Source organism: Passer domesticus, chromosome 7 (genome assembly GCF_036417665.1).
Source record: "Passer domesticus isolate bPasDom1 chromosome 7, bPasDom1.hap1, whole genome shotgun sequence".
Lineage (NCBI taxonomy): Eukaryota > Metazoa > Chordata > Aves > Passeriformes > Passeridae > Passer > Passer domesticus.
The window spans coordinates 44,794,763-44,811,460 of NC_087480.1; the positions used below are offsets into that span (position 1 = coordinate 44,794,763).

The following is a 16,698-nucleotide window of genomic DNA, read 5'->3' on the forward strand; positions in this document are numbered from 1 at the left end:
TATTCTTTTCTCAGGTTCTGATTGCCAGCATCATGTGCAGCTATAACAGGGAGGACTGGACTGAACTTTCAAAAATGGCTCAGGTAATGGTTTCCTAAATGTGCTTCCACATAATTTTTTTTTTAAGTCTCATTGAAAACAAGAGCTGCAGTAAGGAATTTCTGGAAAGAAATAGATTCAAAGTGAAAAATGAGAACTTAAAACATGTCCATTATAATTTGTTTATTCTGTGTTTTCATTAAAATGATGGAAATGTAAATTTAAAGAAAATCTGTTCCATAAAAATGGTCCCTCAGATTTTTAAGCAGTACCTGGAAAGCCTTTAGTCTTTGAATCTATATACTTTTTATTTGCATTTTAAGCAAACTGTATATTATGACAGATGCCCTGATAAAATTTAATTCTGCCTTTGAGAGCCCAACTTGATCTTACCTTGCCTAGAGGCACACTAGTTTGACAGCACCAGAAGAAATTTTGAATATAAAACTCTTGAATATTTAAAGTATAAAGGGCTTATTTAATGCTATTCTAGTTTTAATACAGACTTTCAAAAATGATAGCTGAGAAAGTCAGCATATATAATAGCAGTCAGCAGGCTTTCTATAATATAAATCCAATCTTACAGAAATGCAAACAGACTATGCACCTGAAATTTCTATTCAATTTGAGGGAAAAACTATTTAATAACATGTACCTGTGTCCATAGGGAGTAGTATAAGAAATACTTATCAGGACTGCACTAATTTCATTCAGAAGGGTGTCTATATCTGAATGGAAAGCAAAGTTTTTATGTTTAAATTAAAGCATGTTTTCCACATAAAGTATCTAGAGGAAATTAAAAGCACAGTATTAACAAATTTAAGCAAAGAAAAAAATTACCTTGTTGTTATTGCTAGCACTACCTCAGATTTAAATGTTTAAATTAAAAATATGCTTTTATATAAGTATTGTTAGAGATGTGGATATTTTGAATTTGTGTTTGCATATGACAGAATGTCTGGACATCATTGTTGCTTTATTCAGTGTCCTAAGCCCTCCTGTGGTTATGTAGGGTGACACTTCTCAATTTTCTTTGAGCATTTTAAACCTATGAGGAAAAAAGTCATTTTGGGGACTTAGGGAAGTGAAATGAAACATTTTAAGTAGTTAGCTTGGTGATCTTCAACACTATTTCAATTTATACCTGTATTTACCTAATTGACCATGAAATCATATTTTGGAATCTATGCTTGACAGAAGCAGTGCCACTTTTAAACAGGTTAGGATGAATGGCTTTACTCTGCCTTTCCTCCTGTTTTTTTAATCTAGTGGTACTGCTGCCCAACTTGAAGACACGTATTTCCAATACATGCTTGTATTTACGTTACCCCTTTAGAAAAGAAGTGGTTCTCTAAATGCAGTCAATGATGTGTAACCTATGTGATAGAACATTCTTCTGGGAAGTAGTTGTTGGTGTCTGCCCTGTGGAGAGCAGCGCTAGTTTGGGGCGCCCTGGAATGCACAGGGATGTTTAATCGCATGCGTTGGATCCTGCCTAGGAGGTAATGGATGTGGCTTTCACAAGAGCAGAAGCCCCAGAAGGTACCACAGTGTCTCAGCAGGAGGACGACCTATTCATCCAAAAGGTCAGCTTGTCAGGGAGGCCGACAGCCCCGGCAGGGCCAGGCTCGCGGAGCCGGCCAGAGCGGGGAGGCTTCCTGGGAGTGATGGATGGCTTCTCCCTGCTCATGCACTTTGGGAGCTGCTGAACCATGGCCACACAGCAGGCAAAGTTACTCCAGTTCAATAAGCAAAACAAAATGCAGATGCAGAACAAAACCCTAGTTAGAGCCACTGGAAGGCAACAGGAGAGATGTTCGTGTCAGGCAGGAGCAGTTTGGAAAGGAAGAGGAGTGTGTCTGTGTGCTGCCCTCGGACAGCTCGGCTCCTTCCCCTTTTAATTGTAACTAATAGAGGGCGATGAACAGGAATTAGCATGACTAATATGTTTGTTTAGACTTTTTTTTATTAACCTCTTGTTCTTTAGAAAAAAATTTACTTAATGACAAAAGCTACGGCACAGTACAGGTGCCTGCAGAAAATCTGGGGACTGAATCCATTAAAGCAAAAAGGAAACATTTATTACTGAGTTACAGTCCTTCCGAGCACAGCAACACCTGTGTAACACTGCCTGCCAAAGCTCTTAGTGCTGCTCTTAGGCCCTGTAATTATATTTAATTTTTTAACATTTTCCAGACCCTACTCTTTATTCTGCTCGTATCTTTTTACTTTGTTTTTACTCTAATTTCTTAAGAATCTTTGGAAACCACATGAGTTTTTGAAGTTTTTATCTCTAATGATCAACATGCTTATTTTCTAGGGTATCATAACCATAGCTTTTTCTCTTAAAAAAGAAAAGTCAAATTTCTGAAGAAATCTATTTAACATGAACAGTAAAGGCTACAGGAAAGAGTACATTACTTAAAATTAATTTTTCTTTTTTTGTCCTTCCACATGTTTTATAGGTTGCTGGTGCTGATGCTCTGGAGTTAAATTTATCATGTCCGCATGGTATGGGGGAGCGAGGCATGGGACTGGCCTGTGGGCAGGTAGGACTGTAACCACAATCTATTTAATGTCTCTCCAGCAATCCTGCACTGCCACATTGATAGTTACACCTCAGGGGGAAAGACACAAGCTGCAGATTACCAGCTTGAGATTTTTAGGTTGAATGTGTTTAAATATTTATTGATGAGAGGAAAAAAATAAAGAAGCTGACAATGTACAAAATGCTTAGTTCTGCTGAGAACAAAAATGCATTATGTATTTGACAAGGCATATGATGAAAACAAATAATTTCAAAAAAGCACTTAGAATTTTTTGATTTCCATTTCAGTGCCCTGTAGATGTCTTTTAAATCACAAGCTAGTAATTACTGCATATATCAGTAATGATTTTAAAGGACGTGAGATATACATGAATTTCATTTCACAGTTTTTAACATATGAACCTAGCTGTATTTCACAATCACAGAAGAGGCCCTACATTCTGGTAGTACTATAAACAGTTAACACCTCTTGTAAGAGCCTGTGTTCAGTTACCTATAGATTAGGTGGTTTATACAGTTGAGATTGGAATTATCCATGCCTGATGTCTCTGCCACGCAGAAATCTGTTGCAGAGTTTATCAGTACATCCCATGACCTCAGTTATGTGTGTTGTGTGTTGTTTTGTCCATGAAAAGAAAATATACACATACAAACCCTAATTCTCATACTAATATCCTTTTGAAGTTTGTAGATTTTCACATGTTTGGTCATGCCTTGAAATTTGTTTTGGCTCTGAAAAATGCCCAAATATAGTGAATTGAAAGTCTCTGAAAAATCTTGGTTCGCAGTCTACCAGGAGAGATTTTCTAGAGTTTGACATCAAAGTTTCTTAATTATGAAGCCTGTTTGATTTCCCATCTTAATACATTTTGGGGACAAGGAGAAGAAGAGGAAAAAGGGGATGCAGAGTGGAAATCATGATTATATACCCTAAAACTGACATATTATTTTTCATCTGGCCCCTTTGTAGAGGGCTAGTAAGTATCTTAATTCATCCTCCCTTGCTCAGTTAAACACATAACTAATAAGACCTGAAGTGTAGTTGGGGAACAAAACCATTCCCTTTCTAAAACTAGGGAGGCACTAGGAGCTGTAATCAGTGCAACACTTCAAGTGGGCACACTTCAAGTATAGCTTTGTCATAGCAATACTGTCAGGCACAGTGCCCTGGGCATTTTATTGTTTTCTGTGAACAAAATTATGTCAATCTAGTCCATGCTGTAGATTATTATTTTTAATAAAAGTAATCTGGATGCTTTTTATGGCCAGTGGTCGTTCACTGAAGTTGTGATTAAAAATGGGAGAGAATCATAAAAGCCCTCCAGGATAACACTAGCAAAACAGTAGTAGTTATTATTAATTTTTTCCCCTGAATTAGATTCAACAAAAAATTGCTATTTTAGCCACGTTTATAAGTTTTTGAAGAATTTCCCTCCCTTCAGTCTGCAGAGCATAATTCAGTAGTTTGGAGTGTCCCTGTGCGAGAAGGCAGGACACAGTGGAAGGTGCAGTCTGGTCAGGGAGAGCCCTGGAGGTTCCAAACAGAAACAGGCTTCTTTCAAGCATGGGGTTTTTTAAATTTTTTTATGTTTGTGTTATTTCCAGCTTTCAGTTGGAGTAATGTATGCATGTGAAGTTGCTTAGATGTATAGTCAGTAGGGAGCTGTCTGGCTACATGAGTTTTTACATATCTTTCAGCTATTGTAAAATCAGAGAACCAAATGCAAAATCTGAGCACTCAGGGCTATCGTGTGGATTTGTGACTCTCCATGGAGGAGATCAGATCCATAAAGAAAGAAGGTTTCTTTACATATACATGTATGCTTTTATAATAATAACATTTCTGTCTTCCCCATACAGTATGATATTCCTTGGAATGTTTCATATATTCTACTCTTGCTTAAACATTTTCCTCTATTTTCTTATTGTCTTATCAAAATGAGAGCTCAGAAAAGAATCAACTTCTTTAGATGAATAAATGAATAAAACAAGCCATGTTTAGAGAGCCAGATTCTGATGTTCTTCCTCAGAGTTGGCTAAAATTAAATTATAGTGATTTTAAATTTAGATTATTGAAGCAAAGGGTGGGGATAAACTGGATTAAGTAATGATATGTGCAACAAGACTTATCAGTAGCTCTTCAGGGGGCTTCCATGCACAGTGGCCCTGGAGACCCCATCAGAAGATACAAAAGTGCTAGATCGTATTTTGGTATTTTCGTATTATTTCACCCCCACCCCAACCCAGAGTTGAAGTCAAGTAGGTCATACACAGGTAGTGTGGGGAAGACAGGGCTCAGATGTGCTCTGGAAAAAAACCACGACTCGATATCTGGAAGTCAGGGCATGAGGCTTTGAGAGGCAGAGCAGCTTTCCTGGTTGTACAGTGAAGCAGGTTTTCTTAAATCTTTTTGATAACATAATCCATGTCTTCATAGGAATTTTTTTCAAGGATTAGGTCTCTTTGATGCCTAAGCACATTAAATCCTCAGGAAACTACAGAAATTGCTGAGATGAAGAATAATGGCAGAAAAATGTGTATTTTACTATTTATAATGTCGAACATGTTCTGCCTTTTTGTTGTTGTTTTTTAAAAAAAGGGAAAGGAAAGGTTAATTACACTGTCTACTTTTTCTTCTCATTCCAATTCCTATGGTGTGCCCACAGGGTAAGTGTAGAAATCTGGGAACGTCAGACTTGTTTTTTCCCTATCCTATTTTGTTGTCTAGTATCAAACGCTTTCACTGCTTTATATCAACTGCAGTTTATATATTTAATATAAATTAAAAAGGATCCTGGTAGATCCAAATTACATATATAAAAATCAGTTCTAAGTATGGCTGTTTGTTTTATACTGAATTACAGTTCTCAGCTTTTATTTGATTTTAATTCCAAGTCATTAGTGCAGACACTCTGGCGCCCAAACAGCGTAGCTAGCCAGAGGGTAATATTAAGAGGTATCTGTATTGCTGCCAATAAGTTACTTAAAGCTGGTTCTGTATAAAATGTCAATTATATTTACTAATGCTGATTAATGATAATAAAGTTAAGGTTTGTATTCTTTTGTAACAATCTGCAATGGTATAAAAGTGGATATTGTTAAAAATTGTAATAGGATGTGTCATTAAGTTTTCCAGCACTAATGCACAGATTTTCCTTGAATCAGATAACCTATGTGTCCAAAACATTTAATAGTAAACATAAAGACAACATGGTGAACAGCAGATTATTATAAAATGACAGTGTCACTTTCCCACTATAGTTCAATCCTGTAGTAATCTTAGCATAGAATTATGAAAATAATAAATCAAGCATGAGATGGTAGCACTCATGTTTCAATGTCTAACATGTGATTTTGTATTTGTGGTACACTTTTTGTCCTTCACTGGACACCATGCAAAGATGTTTTTGGTTGGTTTTTTTTCTTACTTATCCTTCTAAAGAGTGGCATTGAATATTCAGTATTATTAATGCCATATGAAACCAACAAATTTAAGTGTTTGTCTTTTTGATTTTGGTCTAAAAGTCAACAAGTCTCTCTAGCTGTTCTGCCAGTAATGTATAGTTAAATTGAGTCAGTAATCTGGATTTACTTTGCATTCCTGCTAGGATGAAACCCCACGTCTGAGAGCTGTAATGTACATCTCCCAAGAAACATTAGAACAAGACTGATTAGGACAAGTGATACCCAAAGTCTTCAAAATTATCAGTGGGTCTCCTTGGCCTAGTGGGCAGTGAAAAACAACAGAGGAAGAAAAGAACAGCTTACAGCTACCTGAAAGGATGTGACAAGATGCTGCAAGAGTAGCTACAAAGAGGAGATTATTGTCTGTCACATCAGATGATAGAGCAAGGGGCAAATTGAAGGTTGAATATTTCAAATTGTGCATTAGGAAAATAATTCCCTAACTAGGTGGTGCAGATCAGGAATATATTGTCTGGTGGAACTGTGTACTCTCCATCTGTGGAGTCTTTAGGGCTCGGGCAGGCAAAGCTGTGGCCAGCCTCACTGGTGGTGGTGTTAGTGCCAGTCCGAGTGGAACCTTCCAGTGCCTGCCCTCCTGCAGTCCATTCAGACAACCATTTCTGTGGATCCACCCTGTTCAATTCCTCACCAAAGGCACTGCATTCTTTGTACCAGGAATAGGAAATGAGTACTGTATAAAAGGACTTGGGTTTTGACTTGGAGTGAGATAATCAGTATGAACAAGGTCTCAAGCCAAAAGCGACTAATCTCATATTCAAAGATCGTAGCCTTAGTGCTATAAGCAAATATTACAAAAGTTAATATCATCCTGGTGTATAACTATTTCTCATTAATTAGTCATATCTTCTACTTCTAGCCCCCAAAATAGAAAAAAAAATCTTTGCCTATTTCAGCATTTAAGCCCTAGGTTTGGGGAATTATTTGATTTTTATTTTTTTTAGTTTATATTGAAGAAGGAATGTATATGTCTCTTGTGAGCACTGAAATCCAGATTCTGGTGGTTTAACTATTCAGATCATATGTAAAATGAACTTGCTTTGTGATTCTTTTCTTACCTTTATTTTCATTTTGCTTCAGTTGTACTTGCTACAGTGTCTGCTGCTGGCTGTGCTTATGTTTATTGCCTGCAATTAGGAGGCAGGTTTCATAAAAGCCTACATTGCCTCATTCAGAGGACGACAAATCTGTCAAAAACAAAAAGAAAAAAACCCCAAAGCCCTGGTTACTCTGCAAAGATGAGAGCTGACTGCATGGCACAATTAGATTTGCTCTGCTGTACCTTGGAAATGGGAAAGATGAGGCTGCTTTTTAATTGAAGTGCACAGCATAGCATGCTAATTCGCTGTTGCTCTGCCAGCAAGGAGCTTGAAGTATTTTAAATAAATGATGCCCCAAACAGAATTTGATTATATCTGTGTTCATGTGACATTCTACTATCAGCCTACAATAATATGCTGGTTAAGTATAATTCATTGAGTCCTGCAGGCAGTATTAGTCCTCGCTCTTCTCTTCTGTATCAGTTATTGCTACAAATTAATGCAAAGTACAGCAGAGTGGTGCTACACTGGGCTGTAGCAGCAGTGTGGACATAGTCACCCAAACTCCAGTACAAACCAGCATGAGTGAGGCTCGTGTCGGTGTTTGTGGTGGAGTTTGAGGATTTGTATGTCTTGTTCTCTTGCATTGGCCACTGTCATCCATTTTGGCTGGTTCTTCAAAATGTAATCCTAGGTGATCTCAGTGTCTGTGCATCTGCCACTGCCCTCTTTTGCTTTGGGACGTGTCTTGACCAAATGACCTCTTTCAGTCATGTTTCTCAGAGTCCAAAGTGCTTCAAAGGCACTGTAAATTCCATAAAAGTGGGTGACTGGGGAAAGGAGGGGAATTGCCTGCTGCCCAAGCAAATGGCTATGAAGGGGAGCCTTAGTAACTCAACTGAGGGGAAAAGCTCAACAGAAGCAAGAGATTCAGGTCCTGAGAAGCAAGGATTCCTTGGCTGAGGCAGTGATGCTTTTACTCTGTGTATGCAGGGATGTGCTGCACTGGGCATTGTTTTGCTGGGAGGGAAGCTAGGATGTGCAGGGAGAGGGGATGCTGCTGATGGCCTCCTTCAACTCCTACAAATGTAGACCTAAACACACGTTTTAGCAGGTCAGGAGATGTGTTCTGTGGACTTATGTTCATGGTCTCACGCTGATCATGGTCCAACATCATCCTTTATAATAATTTGGTTTTGTTGTTTAACCTCTTGGATTGGTTTTTAGTCTTCTCTCTTGTCAGATGTCTCTTTCTTTCCTTTTTCTATTCCTTCATTTTTCAGAACTCTCCTCATAAACTAAACCCCTTTGCTGAGTTCCTTTCAAAGTAAAAATTGATTCATGAATTATTTCATTGGAAATCTGAGCAGGAAGAGCTTGCTGGCTTTATGGTCACTCCTGGGTAGGTTACATCATTCACCTTCCTCCAGTACCTGAGAATTCCTTTCTTTTCTGTGACCATTGCAGGATTCAAGTGTAATTAAATGTTGTGATTTAAATGGATTTCTTGCATGCATCCTTTTATGTCCTCATGTATTCTATCTTTTAAAAGGAGACAATACTTAATAATGAGGTACGACAGTTAATTGGTGTTTTGTCTAAAGAATTCTGCTTTTTATACACTCAAGGAGAATTGAATTGAAATGCAAAGTTTAATAAATTCATCATCAGAACTCTATTCTGTAATTTCATATTGTGGTGACAACATTTAATCCACTGTTATTGCTTTGAAGGATTTCTAATTGAATTACTCAAAAGACAAAATGGAAAATAAAAAGGGATTATAAATTCAGTAGTAATGTTAACAGCTATACCAACTTGCTGAAAGTTTTTAATGACATGCTATGGCTGTTAATAAGGTTTGAAATACTGTTTATGTGTGGTGACTTATATTTTTGTAAGGAAGGCCTTCTCTACAGAATGTATTTCCTTAGCGAATGTAAAAGCTATTCTCTTTCCTTGAAAATCATGAAGACATGAAAGCTATTTGAGTTTACACTTAATTTTCAATCTTATTATGATGGAAGCATTTCTGCTGAAATCCACATTATGGGTGACAGATGTCACAGAGAAGGTTAGTTTGGTCACTTTATCAGTGGCCTGGCACTGTTTGGCTGTTTTAATGACACATCAAGATTTTGACTGTTTTAATGACACTTCAATAGCCTAACAGCAATGAAGTATATAGTGAGTGCTTCCCATAAAGGAAAAACCTTTTTTTTTTTCTTTTAAACCAAATAGCGACCTGTACTTGTTCTTGAAATTGTATTTTAATGCCCTGTGATGTTTTCAGAAGAGGGAAATGTAGACAATTTGAGCAAATGCCCAGGCCCTTTGGAGTGCCTTTGGGTATGTGATTGCACCATGAGGCATTGAAGTTTTCTGTAACCATGATATCTGTTAAACAGGATTTACTGGAAACAAAGTGATCACCAACAAATAACTGTGCAGGTAAAATAAAATATTTTAAGAATTGTTTATCTTGGTGCACACTAGTAATTTTTTTTTCTATGGTTTCAGCTTTATGCCAGCGTTTGCTAAAGTTAATAACAAATATATTAACTAGTCTCTTTACTGCCTACACAAGAGTTTTCAGGATAAGACTCATATTTCTTTAAATTTTGCCTCAGCTCCTAGGAAAGTTACTTTGCTGGGAAGCTTGCTCTTTACAGTAGCCAAATCTGAATACATGCCCACTTGATCACCGTTTAAAAACTAATTGGAAAATTCTTCTCAGAGCATAGGTTTTAAAGTCCCTAGTTTCGTGTTTCAAAGGTTTATGCTTTCCTCACTTATTTAGTATTTTCTGCCTTATTATTATAGGAAAAGACAGAGCTTGCCTACCTGACCACAAGAGAAAGCTATTTGTAGCTGCAGCCTTCACATATTCGAGTTCAGTGCTTCCCTTTAGAATATTTCATGTATGACGTAAACCTAATCAAACCCTCATGCCTTCTAGCAGGTGACCTCTGCATGAACTAAAGAGCTGAAATATTATTTAATCATGCTGCATACCACTTTTTACAGTGCTATGAGAAACATTATTTTGGCTGGCTAGAAACAACCAATATAAAATATTTTGTTGTGTCAGGGGCAAAAAGGCATTTTTATTAGTCAACACTTTGTGTAGACCATCACTGTTAAATAAATCTTTCCAGTCAGTGTGTCCAAGACGTTTACTAATGGTAAATGTGCAGTTTTGTATTTTTCACTTGGAATATTTAAGCCTAGTTGATATTGGAACAAATAATTTGGTAATTTGGACTGCCAACTGTGCATCAACCTTTCAGGCTGACTATTAGTGATCTTTTTTCTGGAAACCAAAGAAAATCATCTGACTTAAATGCCTTTAATATTGCATTAAAATCAATATCTGTAAATAGTCATTGCTAAAGTTTCATCATAATGAAACAAAAGGACTGTTTTCCTATCATGTAAGATAGCTATAAGTAAATATAAAATGTCTTATATTTAATTTTTAAACTTGGAAGTTTTTCTAACAGAGATGTTTCTTCTGGTTTTTTTGAGTAACATTTTAAAATTAAAAATAAGTGAAATGAAACCCAAACATTCAGAATAAGGAAAAACACTATGGCTCAACCACATTCACAGAGAGAGGAATCAGTTTTCAAAGCAAATTCAGTTATTTTCCTCTTTGTTCTGGGGAGAAGACAAAATGCTTTTCTGTAATTCGAAAAAGGAGTAATTACAAAGCTGACTAAAGGCAGCAACCAACCTTTCAAGTCTCAGTTGTGCTTGATCTTGACATCCCTCTAATTGCTGTTCTTACTCCCAACACAAATATAAGTTTTTTACTTTCCTGTACTGGTCAATCAAAAATCTCCAGCTCATTTTTGACCTTGTCTGCACATGGGTTTTCAGTCATGAGGTGCAGCATTATCCAGAAGGGGTGTAGGAGTGCCATGCTGCTAATAAGATATCCAAAGAGGATCTCCCACACAGCACTTTGATAAATGTATTTTTGAGTTTGGATGCTGACCTGTGTTAAAATTGGCAGCTTTTAGATTAGATAAGTGAAAAGCCAGTGGAGTGGGTTCTTTTTGTTTGGCTTATTTTTGTCTTGTTTTTTTGACATATGTAAAGCATCATTCGTTTGTGCTGCTCCAGTGAGTACTACAATAAAGAAACACTGTAACAAGGTACTCTTCCACATTTTTTTAATAAAGTGAGGCAATCAAAGGTTATTTGTCTTGTGCTTTTAACATCTTTCAAAGGTTCTAATTAAGGAGATGACACAGGGAGAAATAGTTGTGATACCAAAGGACAGTAAATAAGAAAAAGGAGAAAGGGATCTGCTAAAATTGAAAAATTTATTGAAATTCTGATTCTGTAGAAGCCTTTTATCAGCCTTTTAAGATTTGTTTTGTTATATGCTTTAGAATTTAAAGTTTCTTTTTTATGTACACCAATTTGTTCTTTCAGTTTTCCAAAGCAGTCTGAGAAAAGCCTGTGACTCCTTTGAGAAGTAGGAGCCCCAGTCTCTTGTTGGCTTTTCTCAATGCCCACTGTTATCTCTCTCTGTATCGACAGGGTCTCAGAGTTATGACTTCTCAGTTCAGCCATGCCCAAAACCTGGACCTAATCCAGAGTGACTTGATTTAGCCCAGTGACACGTTGGTATCACTGGAAGAAAAGGAGAATCTCAATTAGGCTCCCCCGAGTGGAACTTGCAGTGACAGATCTGAAGGAGTAGCTGATCAAATTTTGACACCTTGCTTGCAGCTTTACTTTAAATTAATAAAGTCCAAGCATCTAGGAATGGAGCTAGGTGACAGGAGATTTTTAGTTCTTATAACTTACCACAGGGAAAAGAAAGTTCAGTCAGGTCTCTCAAGTCTCACTTAATATTTTTACTTTAGCAAAAACATTATTAATTGGGAATCATTACTCTCTGCAAGGTTGGGGTTTTTTTTTAATTAAATTTAAAGATTAAAATATGTCTTTACTTTCAAGTGGTAATGTTTTTGCCTAATTGATTAATCTATAACCAAAAGAATGAATGTAATCTTCAAAAATGAATGGGAATTTTCCAACCTATACTTCTACATCTTAATATGCAGTATTTTGTAAGCAAAAATGTGCTTGTTTCACTAGTAGGACATGCTTAGTTATATAAGTCATATAATATCTTCTCAGTTTAAAAATATTACAGTTTTTGTTCAAATTATAAAGAGAACATTTTGCTGTGTAAAAACAACATAAATGTATTCATTTACTCAGTAGACTTGTTTCAAAAGACTTTTTTAAAGAAAGGAGCATTTTAGAGTGTGTAAGAGAGTCAAAAATAAGTATGTCCTTGAATTAAATCAGTGAACAATAGTCACAGTGCACATCGTTGCTATGGTAGTTTAGTGAAATGGTAACTATGTGGAATTTGCTTAATTTTTCTCATCTGAATCTCTGATCTTTTAGAAATGCTTCCAAAAACCCCACCTCTACAACCTCCCTTCACATTGAAAAGACCTCTTGTTTCAAAGTGCAAATTAATTAATAAAAGCTGAAGGCTTAAGTGGGATGAAACATTTTTTATTCTCCTAGAACAAAATATGAAATTATTCATCTTTGGATGAATTGCTATCCTGAATGGGATTTTCCTGTACCATTTTATTGAAGATATTTAATGAGCTTTTGAATTTTGGCAGGGGCGGGGGTTGGTTCTTTTGGTTTCTTTTTTTTGGCTAAACTAGTACATATTGCATTTTATGACAAAAAGCAATACAGTATTGACTGGAAAAAAGTCCTGAATTCTGTCATTATCTCTAAAAGTTTATTGTGTGGCATTGGTTTCACATCACATCATGAATTCTTGCTGGAGGGATATAAGCTCTCAACCAGCAGCTACATTTTTGTGAGGCTGACCAGGCTAACCCAAAGCCTCTGATGTAATTTAGGCCAGTTTTTAAATTTTTTCCTAATATATATAGATAGCTTCACATACAACTGTGAAAACTGTGATTCCTGCCTTAGGTTAAACTGCTTCATTTCTTTCTTTTTGACAGCTGCGGTCAATAGATGTTGACCAAAAGCTGTCAAATTTCCTGAGAAATGAGGAAGAATTTTTTACTCCAGATGAGAAGCTGAGAGTTATTCATCTTCTGTCCTGGGAAATCCTTCCCTTATTTTGACAGGCTTTAAACAAATTGTTAGCTTTAATTAAGTTTGAAATGGGACAAATGCACAACCTAAACTGCTCCTTTCTAGGGTGTAAGGAGGCAGTAAAACTAACCATGAGATTCTGCAATGGTGACTCTTGCTACAGTGGCTGACTGTAATTCTGTGTTTTGGTACTGTGGAAATTTTTTTAGGTTTAGAGAGACACAGTTTTATGAAGAAAATCTTGGGCCTCCCATACAAGGAAGGAGAAGAGAGAACTGTGTAAAGGATAAATAGTAAAATACACACATGTATATATAAAAGTGGTGAAGGCTACAGATACTGATGTGCAATGCTTTAAGGTGGAATTCCCATACTTTTTTTTTCATATTTTAATGAATAGCAAAGGAGTTGCTTCACAGAGTTGGATTTTTCCTGTTATTATGGTTGGGTCCAAATTCTCACCTAAAAAGCTTTTATTGTGCTGCATCATTTTTGTAATCATAAAAGCACTCCCTCCTTTTCCCATAGCTATGGGTGCTCTTTTGAAAAATTTATCTTCTGCTCAGAATGAGAAGTTAACTGTAGAACATTTTTTCATGTAAAAAATTCCTCCAATGCTAATAGATACAACAGAAATATAAGATTTCTTTCTGAAGAGCCCGTACAGAAAGAAAATCTGCCATAAGAAGGATGCACTGTTGTTGCACTTGTCTAGCTGTATATAAGAAATCTCAAGTCTCCTTCATGTGTGCTAAATTACTCAAAAAGACAAAATAAATCCTCTGTAACTTAGTGTCAGCATTTAAAATTGCAAACATGTTGACATAATGCATTATTTAGCCATAAAACTCATAGGCAACAAAAATACATCAGAATAGTCTTGTGGCCACCAAAGATTTGATGTGTATGAGGAAGATTAGACTTACTCTTGCATTAAATATGATAAAGTATTTAAATTTCTGAAACTTTGTTGTTTAGGTCATTGTAGTCAGTGATAGATGAGGGCTGAGGACTTTACATGCAAGGTCTTGCTGTAACTTGCAACACTCATTGTGCCATCTAGAACTTCCCATCCTCACAGTCAGGATAATGGACCAACACAAACCATCAGCGTGGCATGTGGTGATAAATCCAATAGCTCTATGTAGTGAAGCCTTCATACATGTATAGAGTCTGAGAAAATTGAGTTTTCATTCTTTCCAGGTATAATCGTAATTCTCTACCTCAGAGAGGTGTTCTGAATACAGTGTAAAGATTGTGCAGTAACAGAATAGTGAAAAAATGAGGGCCCAGAAAGAACACTGAAAATAGGTCACAATAAAAATTTCCAAAAATCTGCAGCCAGACATTTCCATGGTAATCTCATCATGGTTTTGTTTCTTTCCATGAAACACAAGGAGAGGTGACCTGCTCTGTGCACAGCATTTTCACGCTGCTTCTTAAACATGCAGGATGTATCTGCCTTGGGGCTGATAGGACAGGGGATTCATCTCATTACTGATGCCAAATGCAATCAGTAGACAACTTGCTGCTTTAATTTCTGAGGACTTATAGTTATGGTTGTAGTTAAGCTTATCATGTGATCATTTAGAAAAAAAAGGTGAATAGTTGTTTTTCCTCTAGTATATCTACCCATTGGCAATGAGTAGTTAGGATTAAAAGCTTCATCTAGCCCAAGGCTATAATGAATATTCAGGAAAAATGATTCTGTACTGTTGCTTAGGGAAGTAAAAAGACAACCCCTGTAACATTCAAATCTCCTGTGCCTTTGGAATAAACAAGCATTATTTGATTAACAGGAAGACAGAAGATGCACTGATGTACAGCTTATACCAAAAGAGACTTTATATGGTATTAAATTACCAACAGATTCTTGTAGGCACGGTGCATGAATCAATACTATGTTTTAGCCAATGATAATTTTACCAAGCTTTTATTTAGATGGGGTTTGTTTAAAAAAAAAATTAAAATACAGCAGATAAACAAAGTGTGCTGGCAATGGATGTTACAGTCTATTGGAGCATTTGTTCATTCTTCTGGATTGATACACAGTGCAAAATTATGCTACACGTTCTGTTACAATGACACTGTATCATTATTAATGAGAGAACCAACAAACCCAGTTATGTGTAATGAAAGAAGGTAATTTTTAGCAACATGGTAGACTCTGAACCAAAAGCAGTACAATCTTCTACTAAATTAAGCAGAATAATATTTTATTTAGTTGATATTGTTGGTTTTGTGAATACAAATGCCCTGCTGTTTTTACAGCTAGTAACATTTTATCAAGCCTCTTAGAAAATATTTCCTGACTATGTAGGCTTTGTCAACCACTTTATCAATGATAAAAGCTGCAGGCACTTTCCTAAACCTATATTGGGGTAAAAAAGATATTTGTGTTGCATTAGCACTGGCAGTTTGTTTTATAAGGTGATTTACGGGTCTCAAGATTCATTCTCTCACAAGTTACACGGTTATCCTTGAATGTTTTATAAATCCAAGAAAGAATCGGAAAAAGTGATTTGTGAATTGGCGTCAGTCTTTCAGAAATCCAAGTAGGTGGGAGGTCCTCAATCAGTCAAATTAGTTAGGCAAAATTAAGCTTGTACATAACCTCTTCAAAACTAGTTTTTGGTATCATGCTACTCAGTTTGCGAAATTTGTGCCGAGTTTAAAACTTTGCTGAATGGGTCAAACTAATATTCTCAGAAATCTGAAGTTTTGAGCTGCATTTCTTTAGTCAGTGATTGCATATAGAAGTGAATTCTCTATTTCTAATCACTTTAATGTTTCTCAATAGTATGTTCTGGTATGACCTCTGCAAATTGGTCCTAATCTAAAGGTGAGGAAGCTTCTGTGGAAAAGTTGTGCACCATCCAGTGAACTTCCTATGGATTATACAAATGTAGTTTATTCATTTCCTATGAAAATTTTATCAATATCTTCTGGTTTCAGCCATCTGATTGCTTAGAATGCATTTTTCCAAGTAGTTAGTGTAAGTAGAGTAGGAAATTTCAAAATTTATAAATTAACAAATTACTTCTCTTAATGATCTGAAGAAGAAAACATGAAGTTAAACAAAACCAGGTGAGGATATTACATTACTTGTCTTTTCTGTAGAGCACAAGAGCTCTGGTATTCTCAGGGAGTGACTTCATGACAGAAATCCCTCTGGCAGCAGGGATGCTCAGGCTGTGCCCCTGGGCACTCCCAGGGTCACTGCTGGGAGGGGAGAGAGGATGGGCTGAGGTGGCTCTCTGGTGTTCACTGCACCAGGAGGGACCCGAGCAGGAGGGTCTGGAGGCAGAGGAAGGGGAAGGAGAGGGTGGAAGGATGGATCACCTGGATGTTCCAGCACAACTCCATTGCAGGACTTGCGCTGTAAAGGGAAGCAGCAAGATACATCTCATGGGTGTGGCTTTTGGGTGTGGCACAAGGGTAAACTGACATTTTTAAAAGTTAATCAGCACT

At 36.6% G+C, this 16,698-nt stretch overlaps 1 protein-coding gene across 4 annotated transcripts in view; it reads left to right on the forward strand.

Annotated features, from left to right (window-relative positions):
* Positions 1-16,698, forward strand: part of DPYD (dihydropyrimidine dehydrogenase) — a 344,443-nt gene that overhangs the window by 236,979 nt on the left and 90,766 nt on the right. For all 4 annotated transcript variants that reach the window (XM_064428159.1, XM_064428158.1, XM_064428160.1 and 1 more), the window contains 2 exons: positions 15-83; positions 2,505-2,588. In XM_064428159.1, the coding sequence (XP_064284229.1) occupies positions 15-83; positions 2,505-2,588 (153 nt within the window). The remainder of the gene's footprint in view (positions 1-14; positions 84-2,504; positions 2,589-16,698) is intronic.